General features: G+C 35.4%; 2 protein-coding genes and 1 long non-coding RNA gene across 5 annotated transcripts in view; 2 read left to right on the top strand and 1 right to left on the bottom strand.

Moving 5' to 3' along the window:
- Window positions 1–20,404, bottom strand: part of LOC138139517 (probable G-protein coupled receptor CG31760) — a 60,539-nt gene that overhangs the window by 8,804 nt on the left and 31,331 nt on the right. The window lies entirely within an intron of this gene.
- LOC138139519 (uncharacterized) lies at window positions 4,277–7,186 on the top strand. 2 transcript variants are annotated; one of them, XM_069059821.1, is made up of 3 exons: window positions 4,277–4,436; window positions 5,044–5,389; window positions 5,439–7,186. In XM_069059821.1, exons 2-3 carry the CDS (start codon window positions 5,047–5,049, stop codon window positions 6,629–6,631), a joined length of 1,536 nt encoding a protein of 511 aa, XP_068915922.1. In that variant the 5' UTR covers window positions 4,277–4,436; window positions 5,044–5,046; the 3' UTR covers window positions 6,632–7,186. The 2 variants fall into 2 exon arrangements, with proteins under 2 accessions (XP_068915922.1, XP_068915923.1); XM_069059822.1 differs by lacking the exon at window positions 4,277–4,436 and adding an exon at window positions 4,563–4,843.
- On the top strand, window positions 7,677–8,473 carry LOC138139523 (uncharacterized). Its single transcript, XR_011162321.1, has 2 exons — window positions 7,677–7,859; window positions 8,066–8,473. It is a non-coding gene; the product is annotated as an uncharacterized lncRNA (long non-coding RNA).

The raw sequence follows: 20,404 nt of genomic DNA, 5'->3' as shown, positions 1-20,404 counted from the left end.
AATAGCGCAAATTGTTCAGCATGACAATTAAAAAATACAACGCAAAATAAAACTTGCCCGGAGCTAGATTACTAACATCAAAACTAGCACAGAATTAACGACAATAGAAATTATTTTGTAATTTGATTTTGATAGCATTAAACTGCCAACACGTAATCATTTTTCACGTTTGCTGAATTTATAGTTGGCTTAAATTAATGCTTGTTGATTGATTATCTTGACATGATCTATTCCTCCACAGCCACACATTTGTAAATAATATCACTTTGGCGTACGATCAGATTAATTCGGAGCGCCTTTTGACCATGAAGAATGTCGATTTGTGAATTGATTCGTTCCCGTGTTAATTGTTATCGATTACCGAGAAAAAATGAGTTGTATCTGTCAATAACATTTAAGCGATTGATTTATGAAAAAGTGGTTTCGGTACACTTTCCTTTTGAGGTTTTAATAGCTCTGTTGAAAGAGTTTTGTCGATTTGTTGTTAGAAATTGTAAAGTAATTGTAAACTTTGACGATGATTCATCATGATAGTTCTTGGCGCTGAAGAATTGTCAACAAGTGGTTATTTGTTTTGCAATTACGAATTTACCACTTCATTGCGCAGTGAAATCTCTCTTTAATTTAAGATGAAGAAGACTGAGTAGCGAAGAGGAGCAAGATACTTTTGCAAAAACAGATAATTGCCCTAAGAAAATCATGAATGAACAAAATCCACTTTGTCGTTGAAGACTGAAATGTTAACAAGATCAGAAGAATATTTGACATTTGACACTTGACCTCCTTAAAATTTGTCTAAACTGATTATAAAGTCCGAATCAAGAAGTCGACATGATCTGCGTCTGATTTTGACATTTGACAGCAGTGCATGGTGCTAGCAATATTTGTATGTTGGCAATTTGAGACAGATGTCGTTACAAATTTTAATTTTTGAGATTTTGAGTTACGTTCTTTCGTGCTTTTTTGGTTTTTCTGCAAATTCATTCCTCCGTTTTCATTTTATTTTTCAAAAAAACAGTTCTTTTCAGAACTCTTTTGAATAATAACTATTTACCAACTAATAGGTAAGATACAGCGTGATCAACAATGACTGAGTCTGTTGGCAATGAAACAATTGAAAAATATTGTTGTTTTTTTTTGTTTCGTAATTGGCACTGACCGGATGTTTTAACTTGACACGACATTAAAAAAAATAGGTTATGTCGGTTATGTTTATGATGTTACAAAAATGACCCTCTGATGGTAAACGTCAAATTCGCCTGCAAACTCTGTCAAAGCTGACAACCGGAAATGCGTTTAGATTACAATGATACCAAAATCATTCAAATGTTCATTGTTACCAACAGATTCAGTCATTCTTGATCACGTTGTATATTAAACGTTGTTGGAAATAACAATAAACAACCAGATCTGGATTGTTTTTCTTTCTTCCTAAATTTTGTTTCGGTAATTTGAAGAATTAGTTCTGCCAGTGGTTGCTGTTCAAGAAAGAGTTGCAGAAGGGTTGGATGTTAGCATGGAAACAGTTTACTTACAGGACAGGGCAGATATTTATGAACAAGTGGTATTATTTTTGCAATCACGAATTTTGCAAATGAATCTGTTATACTTGCTGCATATCTTTTCGTTAATACCATACGGTGGAAATTTCAAGCAAAATTAAACAAAATCTTCACAAATGTGGTTAAAACATAACCTAAAAATTTGACGTCGCTAATGTAATAACTAATAAACGTACAACTCGCGTCTTGCTCTAATCGTACATGCTAAAGCGAGATGCATAGTGGGATGGGCTTACTACAATAGAAAAGAGACCGCACTATAACAGTTGTTCTGCTTATTAATTGATAGATAGATAATGTTATGGCAAGATTTTTTTGATATTCTATTGGAGTATATTTGACTGTCTATTTCCCCCGTGGACTGGTAAAGATAATTTACAAAGCTGTCATGAAAAATGAAGAAGAGATAAATTGGGACAAGATGTGCGATCCACTAGGACACTACTGCAGCCAATAAAAATTGTGTAAGTCTACGATCTAATGTTTTCAGTACGATCTTACTTCACTGTGATGAAACATGACATTCTTTCTGTAGTTTTTGCTTAGATGTCACAAACAATAAATGATGAGATCTCATTTGATGGAATTCTGACTTCTAGTTTATGCTGTTGACGATTTCCCATCGTTAAAAATGCTTATTCTAGTTTGAGTTCAATATCTGTTTAAATTTTCTGTGACACACTGTATACAGGCTGTCCCAAAAGTAGCGCCTTTCATTGAAGGAACGTCATTTAGGGATGTGGTAGAGTGCTGGAAAAATATTTTAAAAAAATCCTGACCTTCCATTTAGGTAATATACGCAATTTTAAAATATAAAAAAGGTAACGCTGTAACCTGCGAATTACCTCCAGCTAGAAATACGTAACAGCATTGTATTATTGAATACCTAGGCAACCATTTTGATGAGCTTGAGAGGTAACACAACAATCAAACACTTCAACAAAAATTATTTTCTTAAAATAAATGTTAAAAATTTTGCCCATTTGCGTCTAAACATGCGTTGGTTCTTTTAATGATGTTGCCGTGAACGCGCTCAAATATTTCAGGAGTCACCGTAGAAGTAGATATAGAATGTTTTAAACTATTTTTCAGTACTCTTTAACACTTCTAGATGATGCACCTTCAAGGAAAGGCCGTACTTTTGGGACACTCTGTATTTACCTGTATTTATTTAACCTCTTTTCTGTCTGAAATTTTACAAATAGATAAGCGCTTTAAAATACAAACATTTTGCAAACGTAAAGATGTTTAGAATTTTTGCTCCATTTAATTTACACAATGAAACAGCGATAAAGCTTCTGCAATACGTTAAAACATACAAGAGCAAATATTTATCATAACAGCAACGTTAATTCTATCGTGCGTTCAAATAAAATCGTGAGCTGGGGAGGCGTTGGAAACCGTCAATTGTTGTGCTTTTTTAAAGCGTAGATTAATTGGAGCATGTTGACAGCTAACCTAAAAATCTTTCTTTTTTTCTTTCTTTGCAATGTTTTACATTAAAAAGAGAATAACTTAACGATTCCTATTCTTGAAGCAAGTATCTAAGGGTACACTTTGCAGAAAACAAACATGTTCAATTACGCCCCGATTAAGCATAAACATAATCAAATGTCATTCGTGTCAAACGGCGGGAAATTCAAACTTTACACTGTTCTAATTCTAAACGGTTTAATTTTTCCAACGCCTACTCATCCCAGGTAAAATTTAAACCAAGAGTTTTAAAAAATATATTACAAGAATTGTGAGCGCAATTTGTTCATTTAAAAAAAGTTTCTTAAACTGACCCTAGATTTGAGACGTCTTTTAAGGTGGGCGCTCACTACTCTGCATCGTATGCACTGTCAATATCAGATCACAATATGTACTTTAATTTGTTGAATTGTACCACAAATACCCAACATGTATGACGCCATTTTAATTGCACTATGATCGTATACCTGATTTAAGCCTAAGCAAATATTTAATTTAATAGATACAAATGATTTAAAAATACCCACTCCTAATTGGTAATTCGGAGCATCAAAGTTACTGAAGGCCACATAATCGTATCAGATTATTTCAGAGCTTTGGTCAAGTTTTCTAAGCCCGCCGCACTCATTGGTCGAAATCTGTCACATTCCGAAGGTGAAACCGCTTATATCTGGTCGCGTGGCCTTGACTTATTGCGCGTACGTGCAAATCTGTACGTACCTTTACACATATTACAATTAAACAAATCAGAAAAAGAACTTTTATTTTATGCGTAATAGTAGTAGACCATTCTAGGACTCTTGACAAATCCGAATAATTCAACGTAATCGTTGTTTAAATATTGCTAATCTACTATTTCAACTGCATGAAAGTGTTTATCCGTTTCAAAATAATTCCATTGAACTGAACTGATTTAAAAATTCCTTTCGTTGCCAAATTTGACCGTTCCTCACCTATCACTTGTTTTGTAGAACTAAAAATGGATGAGTCACTTTCTATTTTCTCTGATAGAGACAATCATGAAAAAATTCGAAACATTCCTACCTATAATACAAAAGATAAAATATCTGATTAGAGGACTAGAATTATGTAAAAATCTCCAGTTTCATTTATGTCACGATAAATTACCTGCGTGGATCCTGTCCTTCAGCACGGACTGTGATTTGCTTGATAAACCCAAAAAAAAAACAAAGGGCCTTAATCACTCAATCGAAAACGTCTCGATATGGTGGTGACTCTCAGATATCGTGATAACAGTTATCTCTTATCAGTATGATTATGTTGCTGTTGTTCTCTGGAGAGCTTATTTCGTGATATGCCGTAACACAGTAAAGTACATCTAAAAGTGTAATGATGTTCTCCGTCAAACAGCTCGACTGATTTCCTGGAAAACCCAAAAATGTGAGTATTTCCGATCGTTTTTCTTAATAATTAATCGCCGATTAGGCCGGCGAAGGTGATTCCCAATCGATACACTCATTTGGTGTGGTCCACACAACTTGGATCAGTCCTGGCACCCCTTCTTCAACAAATCAAACCCGACAAGTTTAATCCGGATGTTATACAACACTTTTATTTCTGCGGGATTATCCGTGTCTAAAATCAATAGCGATATTCTTGAAATCGTGATGTACTCACATTCCATTGTGATGATAATGAAGCGCCGAGTTTATCAGAAAATAATCTACCTGTCAAGTTCGCGGCAGAAGTAGATTACCGCAGGGAACAGTTCGGGGTCACACTTTTTACGCAGTCCTTGTCGTGTTTGCTGACACTTGATGAATTTGCATTAATTAGAACAAACGAAGGTGAGGTCTTAACCGCTCTTAGACCATGTGCGACGTGTTTACCTAAATGTTTGAATAGATAAGGTTTCGCAATTTGAATGATAAAGTATTCAATTGTGTTTTCAGTAATGAGAACGACGAAACTGTGTCCATCAAAAATTAATTTCTGGAGATCAATGGCCCTGATGTAGACCCTTGCGTGAGACAGTTTTGTGTTGCAGATAATGAGACCTCCCTTGCCTATATCCGTTCTGAAAAATCTAAGATGTGGGCACTGCAGAAAATTCGTAACTTGTGGTCCAGTTTTCGTGACTCCTGACAGCAGCATCTTGTGTGGTCGTTGCGTCCGCTTCGCCAAAAAATCCTACAGGAACTTCCCTTTCGAAGCTTTGGCCTCGATCTACCGCTACCCTTGCTTCTACTGGCCAAAGCACTGCAACAAGCAACTGGCCTGGAACGAAGCTTTGGAACATGAGAGGAAATGCTTGTTTCAAAGCAGCTGCAACGTCTTCTGTTCCAGACCTGGAACCTTCTTCAAATCGGATCGCAAATTTGTCCAAAACCCAGGTAACTCCTCGGACTTTACTGATCTCGTGAATTGACCCATTCCTTGCAGAATTCAACCTCGAGCATGTACCTGACGAGCTGTTGGACAGCCTGAAATGCGTGGCTTGTGAGAGTTACATCTCGCACAAACCTGTTTTCCTCGTGGTCGATGGCAAAAGCATCTGCCATCGTTGCAGTCATTCCAATGGAGTACCCAAAGGTGCCATACGAAACTTGGCATACGAAACAATCGCCTCCACTATTATTTTCCCTTGCATCTATCGGTACCGAGGGTGTACCATTCGCCAGAAGTTCGGGAGAGAGATGTGGGGTCATGAGAGTCAATGTCCATACGGTCAGGTCGCGCAAAGGTTGTCCAAAAAGCCCTCCAAAGGTGTAAAAGAAGGAAAGGAGAGAGGAGTGATCGAGACGCATTCTGGCCACATCTGGGGTACCATCACACCACACTCTGCGCTCTTCGCTCCGCCTAAGACCAAAAACAACGATGGCCAAATAGTGACCCAGGAGCTGACCGAAGTCATGAAGAAGAAGCAGGACGACAAGGGTTTCGACGATTCGCAGTCTATGGATTCGGTGATGAGCAGAGCGAGTACTTTTGACAGTTCCATGGGGGACAATCTGTCGAGGACCACGGGTGACAACACATCCCGAGACAACATTTCAAGATCGACTGTTGACAACATTTCCCGAGACAACATCTCGAGGTCTTCGTCGACAGTACCCGGGTACGATCCTCGCTACTACAACAACGCACCACCAATGGAGGACTATAGAGCGTCGCAACAGGGATATCCAGGACCGTCCAACTTCAAGATTCCAAGACCATACGAAGAAGCGACCCAGTACTCACCATACCCTGAAGAAGTACACCCCGTGCCCACTCCCACAGGTTACAACAAGATATCTTTCAACGGGTACTACCAAGAGAACCTGACCAGATACGCACGCCCGTCACAGCTAGACCAGTTCCCGCCGTTGTTCCACTTCCCCCCGGTATACCAAGACGGCAACTCCCCTTTGAACCACTCCAACAGTTTCAATTTCACCCCAACACACTCTCAGGGTGGGCCGAAGAGGACGGAGAGCTTGAGAGTGGGCAACCAGGATATCATCGACGAAATCAAAAGCAGGAATTTGAGAAAACAAAACTCGGTTACGACCCAGAAGGAGGCCAATCCGTACGGGGAGTGCAACAATTTGCAAGACATAGTTCAGAAACATGAAGAAGTGTTTAAGAAGTAAATTTGTCACATAACAATACAATAAAGTGATAAAATTTATGATCATATCAAGCGCTATTGTGACGTCACGTAAGAAGCCATTTAAAGATAATACTGTGATCAATCAATCGATTGTTTTTCTCGGAAAGGTGAAATCTGGGAGGTCGCCATTGCGGACTAGTCGTTTCAGGTGGTTTAATTGCATTGCAGTAATCTCGTTAATGGGCCCTGAAGGATGATTGTGAAGTTGCGAGGTTATAATGATGGGGTTCGAATTATCTTTAAGTGGCTTCGTCGCTGCCGATAAAAATATTTAATTATGCTCCACAGGTGTTTGCAGATAAAAATTATCTTTTTTAATAATTGTTTTGTTTTATTTCGGTTAGCTTACACAGTTAATGAAGTCGATATTTACTACCTCTAAATATATCTGATACTCAAACGTATCTATTAGTTTGTTGTCAGAATTATAAGTATTACATTTATAAGGCCGCAGATCTTCTACACATGTTATCAGGATGTCTAGTTTTAGATAAGGAAAATGAGATAAATAAAAATTTACCAAATGAGATCACAATTTTATTCGAATTATTTCAAACTTCCCTTGTAACCAGCTTTTGAGTAAAAACAATAAATGCATAGGAAAAATAGTAAATGTTAAGTAAAATAACAGTTATTGACATTTGAGTACGGTAGGGGTATTTTACAGCGCGAAAACGAGGCGAAGCCGAGTGCTTGATTAGTTGGAGCGCTGTAAAATACCTACCGCACGACATTTGTATCAGACTTTTCGCCAAGACCAGTTCCTCTACATTACATTCGCAATAAGGTCAACAATGGCTCCAATTCGTGGTAGTCCAGGTCGGGATCTGGACGTCCCCGAAGGACCACGCGTATACAAAATCTTTGCATAAGAGTTATGGGTCTAAGAACAGATTTGTCACAACGAGAACTATTGACAATGACTGGAGCAAGGTCATGGGACGTGGGATTCAGTGTCGTTGATATATCGTAGGATAAGATTATTTCATTATTATTTTATCTTCCAATGTTAATCCTCCCACTGATACGTAGACTGTAACGATGCAACCAGCACAGTGACTGGGTGCAAAGATGGCGCCAGATGGTGTTCAGTGTTGAATCCCTTTTCCAGACGGCCGAAGAAAAATGAAGGGATTTGCAGTTCGTTCTGGAACACCACAGTGCCCTCACCCAGGAAGTCATGGCTTGGGGAGCTCTATGCCGTAGCAGTATGTCCCTTTGCTTATTTATTTCTGGCAATTTAAATACTGATTGCTACATAGTACCAGGTACTGAAGTGAGTGAGTGAAGGTTTCTCTTTCGTTCACTTCACTTTCGCTCATCGTTTTTCGCTCACTGTCTTTCACTCACTGGTTTTCATTCGCTCGTAAATTTTTCCAATTCTTTCTGATAACCTAATTTTCATTTTTTAAAGAACATTTGGCACCTCGCGGCCCTTGCCTCTTCCAGGACATCATCAAGAACATATAACTCTTCATTTCCAGAATTTCCGCAACGTGCCAAGTTACTGACTCACTTTCTCAGGAGGTATCGAACAAAACCAAATACAGCACTCGAGAGTAAGGCCGCTTTCGCTCACTTGAATTGCAATTCGCGTGAACGAAAGCTTTGCCTTCCACACTCTTACTACTATTGTTTTAATGAACTTCCATAATTCGTTTATCGCAAAACAAAACAGCCTTGGTGAAGATTTTAATAAAATTGGTCAACAGCTTTTAGGGGTTTCGATTTGGATCAAAACTAGAATGATTTATGAAGATGCAGAGTTCATACACGTGTTATCGAAATCTATTTTCAGATAATCCAAAAGAGATAAACAAGAGTTTTTTTTTTATTAAAACGCAATAATGTTTGTAACTGGATCATTGTCATGATAATTTCTGTGGATTTTTTTTAAACTTCCTGAAATTCGTCCCTGCTTTGGTAGAGCTTTGGTGAGCTGCTGAAACCGCTTAGATTTTGTTTGATGTCTCCATTAATCCCGTACTAGTGAACAGCGATCCGGGGATAATTTGATACGACTAACACTTTTACAATACATGACCCATAAAGGACAACCTCCGCGTCACCCGGATCTGGGGCATTTGATAAAAACTTCCGCCTAACTTTCAACAACTACACGAAAATTTGATTATTCCCAATAAAAGAGTAATTTGTCAGCGATCAATTTAATTTCGGCTGATTATGGGCAATTTGCTGCTAAAACATCGTAATTATGCAGAAATTTAATTCGGAGCCCTTTTCTGCTAATTGGAAATAAAGCGCTTACTCTTTCGGTTGGGAAAATATATTTTTTTATCGGAAAGATTGCCGACTTTAAAAAGCGCTTTCATTTCTCGAAACCATTACGTCCTAATACCTTAATTGCTGTCGTTCGTGTTCCATTAAAAGAATTAGTAGGATGCAAAGCTACCCTTTTATACCCCGTCAATGTAGAATTGAATTTTATGAAATCGTCGAATCGAATTCATTTTAAATTGCGCAGTTGGGACTGCTAAATATTAAACAAAATTGTCGAGACATGTCAGTTAACAGGACGTTGAGGTAAATATAATAAGCACCTTGTGGCAAGGTAATGATAGGTAATTTATCCAAGTCATTAGTTATATTCGGGAATAGCTGTCTGTTAACGGTTCAGTATTTTCAATGATCGATTTCTGACTGCCAAAATTAAGTGAATATAAGAAGAAAATAAAACACATGTACATACATCTAAAAATCGAACGTATGATGTACAAAAATATACAGGGTGTTATTGAAAGTTGTGCAGATATTTTAACCACGAGCTACTGACTGCATGTAGAACTCGGAAAAAATATCTAAAAAATTGTATGTCAAAAAATAAAATGACATTTATTTTTGAGCTACAATTTTTTAAAATTTCTTTTAATCTTCTACGTTGTGAAACAACCTCGTAGGTAAAATTTCGGCACTTTTTAAAAATACACCCTGTATATCATCTTTTATTTTTTGTAACCATGAGAATTCATAGTTGTACCTAATTGATTATTTTAAGCACAAAATTAAGGCATATTAATTTTATTGACGGGACCAGGTACACGCGAGTTATAAAACTTATTAGCTATGCAAGCCTCATATTTGAGGCAGCAAAATTACCTTGACTGGAATAGAAGTTCAACGCTTTTCAAAATAGAACGACCTATTGAGTGATGTTGTAATCGCATTACTTGAGTATTCTGCACCGAAATTGTTGTTATTAATGCCCATTAGGGGAATTACAAAGGATGTAATACCCCTTTCACCAGCTGGTTTTACAACATTTTCTACCTTCACCACGCAAGGGAAAATACTGCTTGATTGAAGACACAGGACTAGAGGGCCTCTTAAAATATATTTAGAAGACAGTAATTATGTTTCAAGGAGTCGATAAATTGTTACTTATTTATACAGGGTGTCGCAAAATTAACGTATTCCAAGTCAGGGGTTTTGCAGGGAAAAATCTCAGGAATCTCGAAAAAATAAAATAAAAAATATAGGGAGGGTCTTTACAAAGATATATGGGTCGGAAGGTTCAAACTTTTCATCATGTTTTCTTCAAATAAAAAATATAAATGGTTGACATTCATTTTGAAATATGGTGAGGATGATTATGTAAAATATTACAATAAAAATGAAAAGACATTTTTTGAAAAAACAGCTTTATCTCGAAAAAATAAAATTTTTATTTTTCCAATTTTTGTTCAAAAGGGAAGTACAACATAGCTAGAATATTAATCAGGTACTTTTGAACAAATATTGGCATCTTTGATATTTTTTTCAAAGTGACAGCAATTTTTTTTAAACATTTTTACTTGGTCAACAGGATGTCCCCTACTGAGCCCCGAACTCGGAAAACGATAATTTTAAGACACCCTGTATTTATATTACCAACTAGCTTGTAATTTTATTTCCTTCATTTTGTTTTTTCTTTTATCTTGTAATATTGCTCTAGATTTCTCCAAAACAGTAGTATTTTTACTAATTAGTAGTAATAGTAGTAGTAATCATTAAGAGTAGAATTGAGTCTTTTTGTGGTAAGCCCAGAGATTGAAGACCGAGACGAAGTTGAGGTTGGCAACTGGGTGAAGCACAAAAAGACCTTCTCCTTTGAATGATATACACTATTTTATCTTCAAGCGGATCCAAAAAAAAATCTGACATGAATTTATTTATTTTCTTTTGCTGTAATTCGAAGATAAAAATTATTTTGTTATTCTATTCTCCAAGGAGCGCACATCAGAATTCCGCGAGCAATAGCAAAAGTTCCGGAAGAATAAAAATTGTAAATTAAATAAGTTGGAGTCGTGCTGCCATTTTCTCTTCTCTGATATCGATATTGTCATAGCAACAATTTGTTATCTCAAAGTTGGATTTTAACTTTCCTTTTTTGCTCCATGAATGCATCGACTATCGATTGTGTCGGGGAGACTTCAAATAATGGTCACTTGTCGTTGAAATAAATATAAAAAATTGTTGGCAGTTAGTGGACAGTCACGCCACCATCTTGGAGCCTGTTGCATCCACAACTTCTCAAGAATTATTATTATCTTGTTTGTGCGTTCTTCACCATTGAAACTGTTAATTGCTGGAGACAAAGATAAAAGGATTCTAATATAATTATTCTAATATACTTAAAGGTAACAGTATTTTCACGAAAAGTTTAACTTTACGGGAACACTTTATTAAATTAAAGAGAAAATCGTGACGCTGCTTCCAAAGCAATTTAACAAACTTCTAAACAAATGGAAAATATCCAGTGGAAATTTTGTACTGGACGTGTTTTATTTTATGGCTTGACAAAATAAAAAATATAGTAATCTCATTTGGTTGTTGCAAAATGAACTGTTGTCTGGTCGCCATTGTTTCACACTGTGTTAACTTTACGGGCAATAATGCAGTTTTATGGAGATGTAAAATAAAATCTGTCATAAGTCGCATAACTGACAAGTTTACAATTTACGATTACTTTGAAAGGCTCCAAGATGACATTTACACCAAAAAAAAGTTGTTTTCTGAGGTAAAATCACTCATCATAAAATATTCATAACATGTTGCAGAAAGGACTAGAATATTGTGGAAGAAAAAGCTTACAAGGTTCGCCTGATAGGATTCGCTACTCAGCAAGTTAATGTGGACGGCAACAGGTTTAAATAAAGCAGAGGTCAGAAAAAATCCAGACCTGAATCCACTGAAGCGTGTGTGTTAAGTGAAGAGCTGAAAGCTGTTCAATCACCATGACAACCTTAATGAAGTAAAACGACGATTAGTTCAAATTTATAACAACGTCGATCAATGCCGGATGAGGGTTCTAATTTTGAATCTAGCCGTTGTCAAGTTACGTTTATCAGTGATCTGGTATTAAAGTTTCTGGAACAATTTTTAGCTCTGCGAATAGATATCAACAACTGTAACAAGCTACAGTTAATTTGAATATTGCGAAAATGAAAGCACAGGCAAAACTAATATTAAAATTTTATTTTACCAGATAAATAAAAAATACTAATGATGAAATAGTACATTATTCAACGAGTGTGTAATAATGTGTATTATTCATGAGGTGAAGTTATAATCATCTCACAGAGTAATAGTCACTCGATAACTTTTTAATCTTACTGTTCTTCCTAACGTGATATCAGTGGCGTACCCAATTTTTGTGCTTAAACTGTACATGGCATTTCTGCCCTCATGCGGAGCTCTAGCGCAAAACTGAATGCACGTGATTGTCACAAATGCTCTGAAGATCCTGGGGTTTTAATATTCTCATGTATTTCGATTTCACCCTGTATACAATTTTTTCTATGATCTTAATAAAAAAGCAATAAAAAACAATATCACAATTAGAGTTTATTACTATTATAATATTCAGCAGCGTGTACATTATTTTAGTATGACGAATTCCATGACAATAGACAAAACTTGTGTAAACAAGTTTGATTTTCGAGATGGATGTTGAAGAAGTTTCAAATTTATTACCATTGTACGACAATGGGTATAATAAGTAGGTAAGTTATTGAAATTTCTTATAAAAAATTGTTGCATGATTGGGGAATTTTTTGTCACAATTCTTGTAGGTAATCTAGATTCGCGCTCCCAGTCGTAAAAAAAAAACTATTTCAATATTGGAATAGCGATATCGCCTTGAAAGACTGATTGCTTTTTTGGGGTTTCTTTAACGAACAATATCTTTCTCATAAACATTTCTATACACCCTTTCCAATTACACCAATTACAAATTAAATAGTGCCATAATAACGTTATAAAACACCTAAAGTGGGCCATCTAAATATCGGGTGTTCATTTAAATGTATCCTCGAAAGTCGACGTTGAAGAGTCGATTGTGAACGCACCACGGATTACAGATCACGGATCAGCTGTTAACTCTAACCTCACGTTATGCGTTGTTTGTGTTTTTACTCTGCAGACTGACGAGTGGTGCGTTCACAATCGACTCTTCAACGCCAACTTTGAGGATAAATTTGAATGAACACATTTACATTTTTTCAGATAATTCGCGGATGTGTGACATTTCTATAGGTACCGAAATAATTATTTTCAGCGCTCTGTTATTACTCTTACCTTTTTGAATTCTATTCTTATTTGTTTTATAATAAAAATTATTTATTAATTTTACAATTGCAAATGTGACGAAACGTCCATTTTGTTTAAAGCGAATTGACGTTTCCGACTGTCTACGTCTTTAAATACCAACATTACAATACAATTTTCCCTAGTTTGGTAAACGCCAAGGTATGAAATGGCGATGCAAGACTTATAAGTCATAACTCCTCAGCAAAAATCACGTCAACAGGAAAAGTTATGGCAACGGTGTTAATGATTCTGAAATCGGGAGGAGTATTGTGTTAAATTAATTTCCAAAATATACAATGTTTTCAATGAAAAAAAAACGAGAAATGTGAGAATAAGTTTGTTGTTCTTGCATTTCTACCTATAATCCTGGTTTCCAAAGATTAGAACAACCTCCTACGTTTGGCAACAACCCCCAATGGTAAACTATTTGTTCCTAAAAGTAAAGTAACCAAGAAGGAGTGCTAATAACAAACTCGAGGCACAAACAAAAATTGTTTTTCTAGGACGACAAAGCACTTCAGCATCGTCAGGGTCTTGGTGATTGTGTTGTGAAATAAAATTGTTTTTCTCAAGAGGATTTAAAAAATATTGTGGTTAAGTGGCTTGATGAACTTGTTTTTGTTCCGTACTTCGTAGCTTCATCAGCTGTCAAATGATAGATGTCAAACGTCATTTATACAACAACAGCACTTCTCAAGCAGTTCTTTAGCAAAAAACTATTTTTACAAATAATGCCACATAGTGCCACAACTTGTTTTAACACGATTTATAACGGGTGTTCATTTAAATTTATTCTTAAAGTTGGCGTTGAAGAGTCGATTGTGAACGCACCACTCGCCAGAGAGGATACATTTAAACAGCTGTTCCGTAATCTGTAATCCGTGGTCCGTTCACAATCGACTCTTCAACGCCTACTTTGAGGATACATTTAAATGAACACCCGATATTTTGAAAGTATGGTATTCTCTCCATAAGGAGTAAAAAAATACAAAATTTATCACAATTTAGTTATCAATGCAATATTGTCAAAACTGATTCCAGATATTTTCCTTAATTGACAGCGTTATTCTTAAGATGGAATACGATTTTCGCGTTTTTTTTTTCTTGAAAAACAAGGCAAAAAGACATCTTTCGATTGGGCATTTCTTCCAGAATTTTGAATAAACTATCTTCCATATCACACTTCTCCCTAAATGTTTTTGCTAATAAATTCAATTATGCCGTTTTAGTCTTTTTGAAAATATCTTAGGGAATCTCCAGAATCCCCATCAATATGCATTGTTCAACATTTCATAAGATAAGAACGAGACACAACCAATGGGTATAAAATAAAATGCTTATTAAAAGCTTTGATAACGGCAAGTGTGCTTACTCCAATGTTCTAATTTTGATAAAGTTCTAGGTAAGTTTTAAGTTTTTTTTTTTTTTAAGAAGATACCAGAAAAAATGTTTCTAGGTATATCCATGGTGAAATTTCATTCAAATAATTGTTAAATCGTCATAGGTAAAGTACTTGTTCTATCTGTCATGTTTTTTAAAAGTACTTAGCAAAATCGGTTTGGAACAGCTTTAATAATTTTATGCACCATCAAACAAGAAAAGTTGTTGAAGCATAATAAACTCGAATATTGCGGACCTTAAGCTAATACATTCTAAATTCAAATCCGTCCAAAGTCCATTAATTTCGTTATTTTAATTAAGAGAGTTTGTAAAATTAAGTCCACGATGTACAAAGGGCCGCCCCGTCCCACTAATTCTTTTAATGTAATACAAACGGCATTAATGAAGTCGAGAACACCATTAGACGAGTTCGGTACCTCGTCCGGGCATTTCACAAATTCACAGCTGACAACCCTCAGCGACGAAACAACTTCACAACCACCCCTGTCCCTGAAAAAACCCACTAACAGGTGTCCCAACAGGCAACTATGTGCCTCCACTCTAACTTACATAAACGAGCGGTCATCACGAGTGACTCCACAATGCTATCGATTCTGTTTTGTTTTTATCAAAATGGCCGCCGATCTGACAGCTCGTTCATTTTTCAAACGTCTCGGCGACAATAATTTACCTGCAAACACACTTTCGGTATCGAATTCTTCTCGGTCTCACCTTGGTGGCGGCGACATCGAGAGCCATTCATCACCGGACGGTTATTTCCACCCCGGACCTGAGGTCCATCTAATAAAAGTCATATCTCGGGAGTTTGGATGAGGAGAGTGATTTAACCAAAAATTGAGCAGTCCCCGATGTTTCCTGTATCGTAAAAGTGGCGCCGGAATCGAATTATCAGCTGGTCCCCGTGCTATGTATTACCAGATCAATGGCGGCGCGAAACAAAATCTAATCAAGTTCACCGCGTTTCCTGATTCGAATTGTGAACTGATAGGGCAGGACCGGATTTCGACGAACGCGTTTGGCGGAAGATATTTTATCAGGTTTGAGTGAGTTCATCATTTGAGTGAGTAAACACGTGAAGTCATTCAGGAAAAATTGAAAAAGATTTCAGAAATAATACAGGCTCTAAAATTGAAGACTAAATAATGTAAATCGTGTTGGGTGCAAAACCCAATTTAATTGTTTTCTTCAAAATGCGACAGAACGTTTAAAAAAAAGTGTCATATTTCTCAGTACGGAAAAGTGGATTAAATTAAAAAGTATTATTCTTATCATTATTGTAGGCTTCAAACAATGTAAATCTCGTTATCGGACAAATTCAGTAGTTAGTCATGTACTAATTCTAAATATTTTTTAGATTAATTTTACAAACAAATCGATGAAACGTTTTAAAATTGGATTAAAGGAACTTTGAGTGCGACAAAACTGTAAATAAGCGTGTCAAAACTGTCAAAACATATGGTCAAAACAGCACCCTAGGTGTAAGCTTCAAAAGTTACTGCTAGATGGCGCTGTACGTAACTGTCATTAAGTGTCATTTATGAGTTTTGAATAAGGAAATATCCTTATTTACAAGTTTTATATCGCGCCTTCAAATGAAGTCCTGGGCTGAGTAGGCGTTGGAAAAATTAAACCGTTTATAACAGTGTAAAGTTTGAATTTCCCACCGTTTGACACGAATGACAAGACAATTGTTTATGTTTAATCGCGACATAATTGAACATGTTTGTTTTCAGCAAAGGATGCCCTTGGATATTTGCTTCGAGAATAAGAATCGTAAGTTATTCTATTTTTAATGTAAAACATTGTAAAGAAAGAAAAAAAGGAAAGATTTTTTGGCTCTAAATTTTAGGTTAGCTGTCAACATGGTCCAATTAATCTACGCTTTAAAAAAGCACAACAATTGACGGTTTCCACCCCCAGGATTTCATTTGAACGTGTGATATTACCACAAAGCACACACTTTTTCATTTTTAGCAAAAATCAAAATAGTCAAATATTTGAAACTTTGAAATTTCAGTAAGAATATAGGATATTTCATTGAAAATGCAACCCACAATACATTTAACGTGGTTATTTTAAATATCGTATTGTTTTAAAATGAAATTATCAATCCGTGATGGCTTTGCTTCCAATAATTTTGTTTGTCACAACTGACATAGATATATGAAAATGTTAAAATACGAGGATTAAAATGTATTCGAACAATGAGGAAACAGACATAATATGGCGAATCTAATAAAAATGCTTCTGCCGTTACGCGTTTTTGCAGACAACAATCGTTTTTCCAAAAACTCTTCGTTTTTTCACAATTTCATTTAACCAAGCGAATGACGTTCATGTCAAAATTTACAAAACTGCACAGCTAACTACGTTTTATGTGTTTAAATCAAAAAACAAATATCCACGTTAACTTTGCAAATGTATTGTGGGTTGCATTTTCAATTCCGTCGGGTTCTTTATCACTCATGAAATACCCTGTATATTCAAACGATTTTATTTTTATCCAGTCACGTAAGACAGCAAAACAGTAATTACTAGATCTCGGTTATTTCAATATTTTTAAATTGGTATGTAGATAGCAGGTGTGAAATTGGAGCTTTTGTGAGCTTTAAGGAAAAGAACACCTCATCTCAAGTTTCTCTTTTTTGCTTTGCTGTCATCGGGCAGGTATTGCGAAAATCAATTTAGTGTAATGTTTGTTAAAAAAAGTTAAAAAGTAAAAATTTTTACTACGATTTAATTACATCACTGTTTTCTGTTCTGGGGTGTTCAGCCCCTAGTGTGTGTTCATAATATAAGATTTTCTGCCACGTTAAGAATCTCTGGACGAGTTCTTAACCACTCTTTATGAAGGTGTAGATTTGCCTAATAGGTACTTCGATCATATCTTGAAAGTAACTAGACATTTTCTTTCTCGTTTTATTGATGAAAGTATTACATTATCTTCCTTGGAGTGAAAGTAATAACATTTGGCTATCTTTGGATAATTTGCAAAAAAACATTTAAGTATACATTATTAAAATTGATTACAGATATATATTTTCATTAGTCGCCAGAGTTGTTCTTAACGTGAAATCTTTGGGACAAAATGACTGGCTTGAAAAATTAGCCAAAATGATATCTTCCATCACTTTTTCGACATTTCTTTTCGTCATTTTATAAAAAATCTTACACCGTTTTTTTTCACCTATATTTTTTTTAAACATAGATCCAATTATGCCACTTCGAAGTCCTCAAGTTTGATTATCCCTAGCGGAATCCATTCTTCAAGAATTCAAGCGAAAGTAAAAATTGATTTTATTATTGCTCAGCTGCTCTGAATAACCGATTGACAAATTCTTGGATGTAAAAAGAGACACCAACCTGTCACATGTGTCAATAAATGATCCATGAGTTGATGAACAGTTTATTACTTATCACGTCGAGGACAATAAACGATGAGCCACTATTTGCTCCATGTCTTCAAAAAGAGATTCTTTATTAGAAGAATCTGAGTGATTTTATTTTGTATCGGGTGTCAAAGTTGGCGTTGAAGAGTCGATTGTGAACGCACCACAGATTTCAAACTCTGAGCAGCTGTTTAAACCTAACCTCACTTTTTGCATTGTTTGTCTTTTTAATCTGTCGACTGGTGCGTTCACAATCAACTCTTCAACGCCAACTTTGACGGAAAACTTAAATGAACACCCGATATATGTCTTATCTTGTTATATACTCTATAGTTGCTCCAATAATTATTAGTTGATATTAATACACTTTTATGGCATGACACAAATTAGGATAAAAAAGTACGTAAGTGAAGTATTTGGTAACTGTGATCAAGTGATAATAGAATCTATGTTTTTTTATTCAGTTTGGAGGGTTAGATTCAGAATTGTATAATCCTGAAAATCCTAAGTAAAAAAATCCACTCTGACAAATCTTAATCTCATAAATCAGTTTAGTTGAATTATCTGACAGCAGCAGATAAGGTGTCGAATTACAATATACATACAGGGTTATTATAAATGATTATCCCATCGCAGTTGGATGTGCCGCTAGCCTCGCAACGTTAGACAGACTATAGTATATTTTTTTCTATTGGTTACTTTGAATAGAGTAATCAGTCCTATTGGTTACTTGGAATAGTGTAACCAATAGAGAGGTCGTATTTCGTTGGACGATTTTGTAAATGCGCGCGCAACCGCCTACCAGGGAAAAACAGACTATAGTAGACAGATTTCCAGTATCGCCACTTATCGGCGATACTAGTCTCACTCATGTTATGAGGCTTGCGGCAGATTCAACTACGTCACTAACGCCAACTGTGATAGGACAATCATTTATAATAATTAATAACCCTGTATAATTGACAAGGTATGATAATATTATAATTATTTTTACTCCCATCTAAATGTTGATGGCGTTCAGCGTTGCTTAACTTAATTCAATTGATTAAAATAACCCGCTTTGAAATATTTAAAATTTATTCGGTACTTCAAACGATAAAAGCTAATAAATTTTATATTGCGTAATTTGCTGATGATGTTTTAATAACGGATTGTACAATACCTGAAGTATCATTTGATTACTACTCTGGTTATTAATTGTTTCTTCCATAACAATTAATTTTTTACGAACTCATAAAAGGATATCACTTAAATTTTGTCTAATCGTTAAACGTATCTGAAAAATGTATGTCATAAATTACTATGCGAAGATTAATATCATAATCATTTTTTATAAGGTGATAGTGACTGTCATTTTCTATGCCTTAATTCAAGGAAACAAAATAAAACAAAACGATAAGGCTGGTGGTTGAAAATAATGGTGTACTCGTACTTGCAATAAATATATTTTTTATAATTGTGACAAGTAATTTGCCAGTGACTGTAGTTTTGAAACGTCACTCATTTCGCAACTGTTAGGAAATGAAAAATTGATGATGAGAAGTACCTTTTTTGTCCGAATTAGAAAAATACGTTAGGAAATGTCATTTTATGTAACTTGTGTGATTTTACGAAAACTCGCTTTACCCGTCCTGTAAACACATACAAAACAAGGTATTTCGCAACTTGTTACATAAGTAGCGGTTACACACAATGGAAAAAAGTTACTAGTTACAGTAACTTTAATCTTCTTAATATGTTCACCTGACTCTTACTTTCATGAAACTCTTATAGAAAATAATCCCCTAGACTGAAATCTAGAAATTTCTATGTTGTCTACAGCAGCTTTGTTGTGTAAAACTTTATGTAGATAACGGCCTACCTGTAGTGGCAAATGTGGTAAGTTTAAATTGTGACAAATACCTCGGTCTTATCTTTTCTACTAAAGTTTCTCAGGATGTTGAGTGAAAATTTCCTTATTTTGTGACAACCCACAGTGGTTTATTGTGGTCAGTTTAAATTTAAATAACTCCAATTAAGAATCACCACTTCCAGAGGAAGCATCATAAAATCTATATTCTTATTTTCATAAAAATTACTTAATTTATATCCAAACAAAATCCACGTAATTAATATGTCTAGAACATCTCTCTTCTGCATTTATTGCATCTACGCTTTTGCATCGTAGAAGAAATAACGAACATCTGCTCCAGAATGGATTTTCTATCAAATTACCTGTCGGTACATAAGCTCAATTAGCAATAATTCATCTTTTATGGGTAATAGTTTTTCAGCTCTTAGAGATTTTTACGTCAAAATGTAAATAGGGACATGAGTTGTGTTGGTATCTACTGTGGCGGTAATGTGAAGACATAAATGAAGATATAAAACTGTCA

The sequence above is a fragment of the Tenebrio molitor genome, chromosome 9 (genome assembly GCF_963966145.1).
Source record: "Tenebrio molitor chromosome 9, icTenMoli1.1, whole genome shotgun sequence".
Lineage (NCBI taxonomy): Eukaryota > Metazoa > Arthropoda > Insecta > Coleoptera > Tenebrionidae > Tenebrio > Tenebrio molitor.
The sequence above is the reverse complement of the archived record's forward strand: the minus strand, read 5'-3'. Positions and strand labels throughout refer to the sequence as shown.

Bases quoted from the DNA above. Each gene is read 5' to 3' on its own strand.
- LOC138139519 (XM_069059821.1), top strand. From the start codon at position 5,047: ATGAGACCTCCCTTGCCTATATCCGTTCTGAAAAATCTAAGATGTGGG. The intron at 5,390-5,438 runs GTAACTCCTCGG...CATTCCTTGCAG, and splicing joins CAAATTTGTCCAAAACCCAG to AATTCAACCTCGAGCATGTA.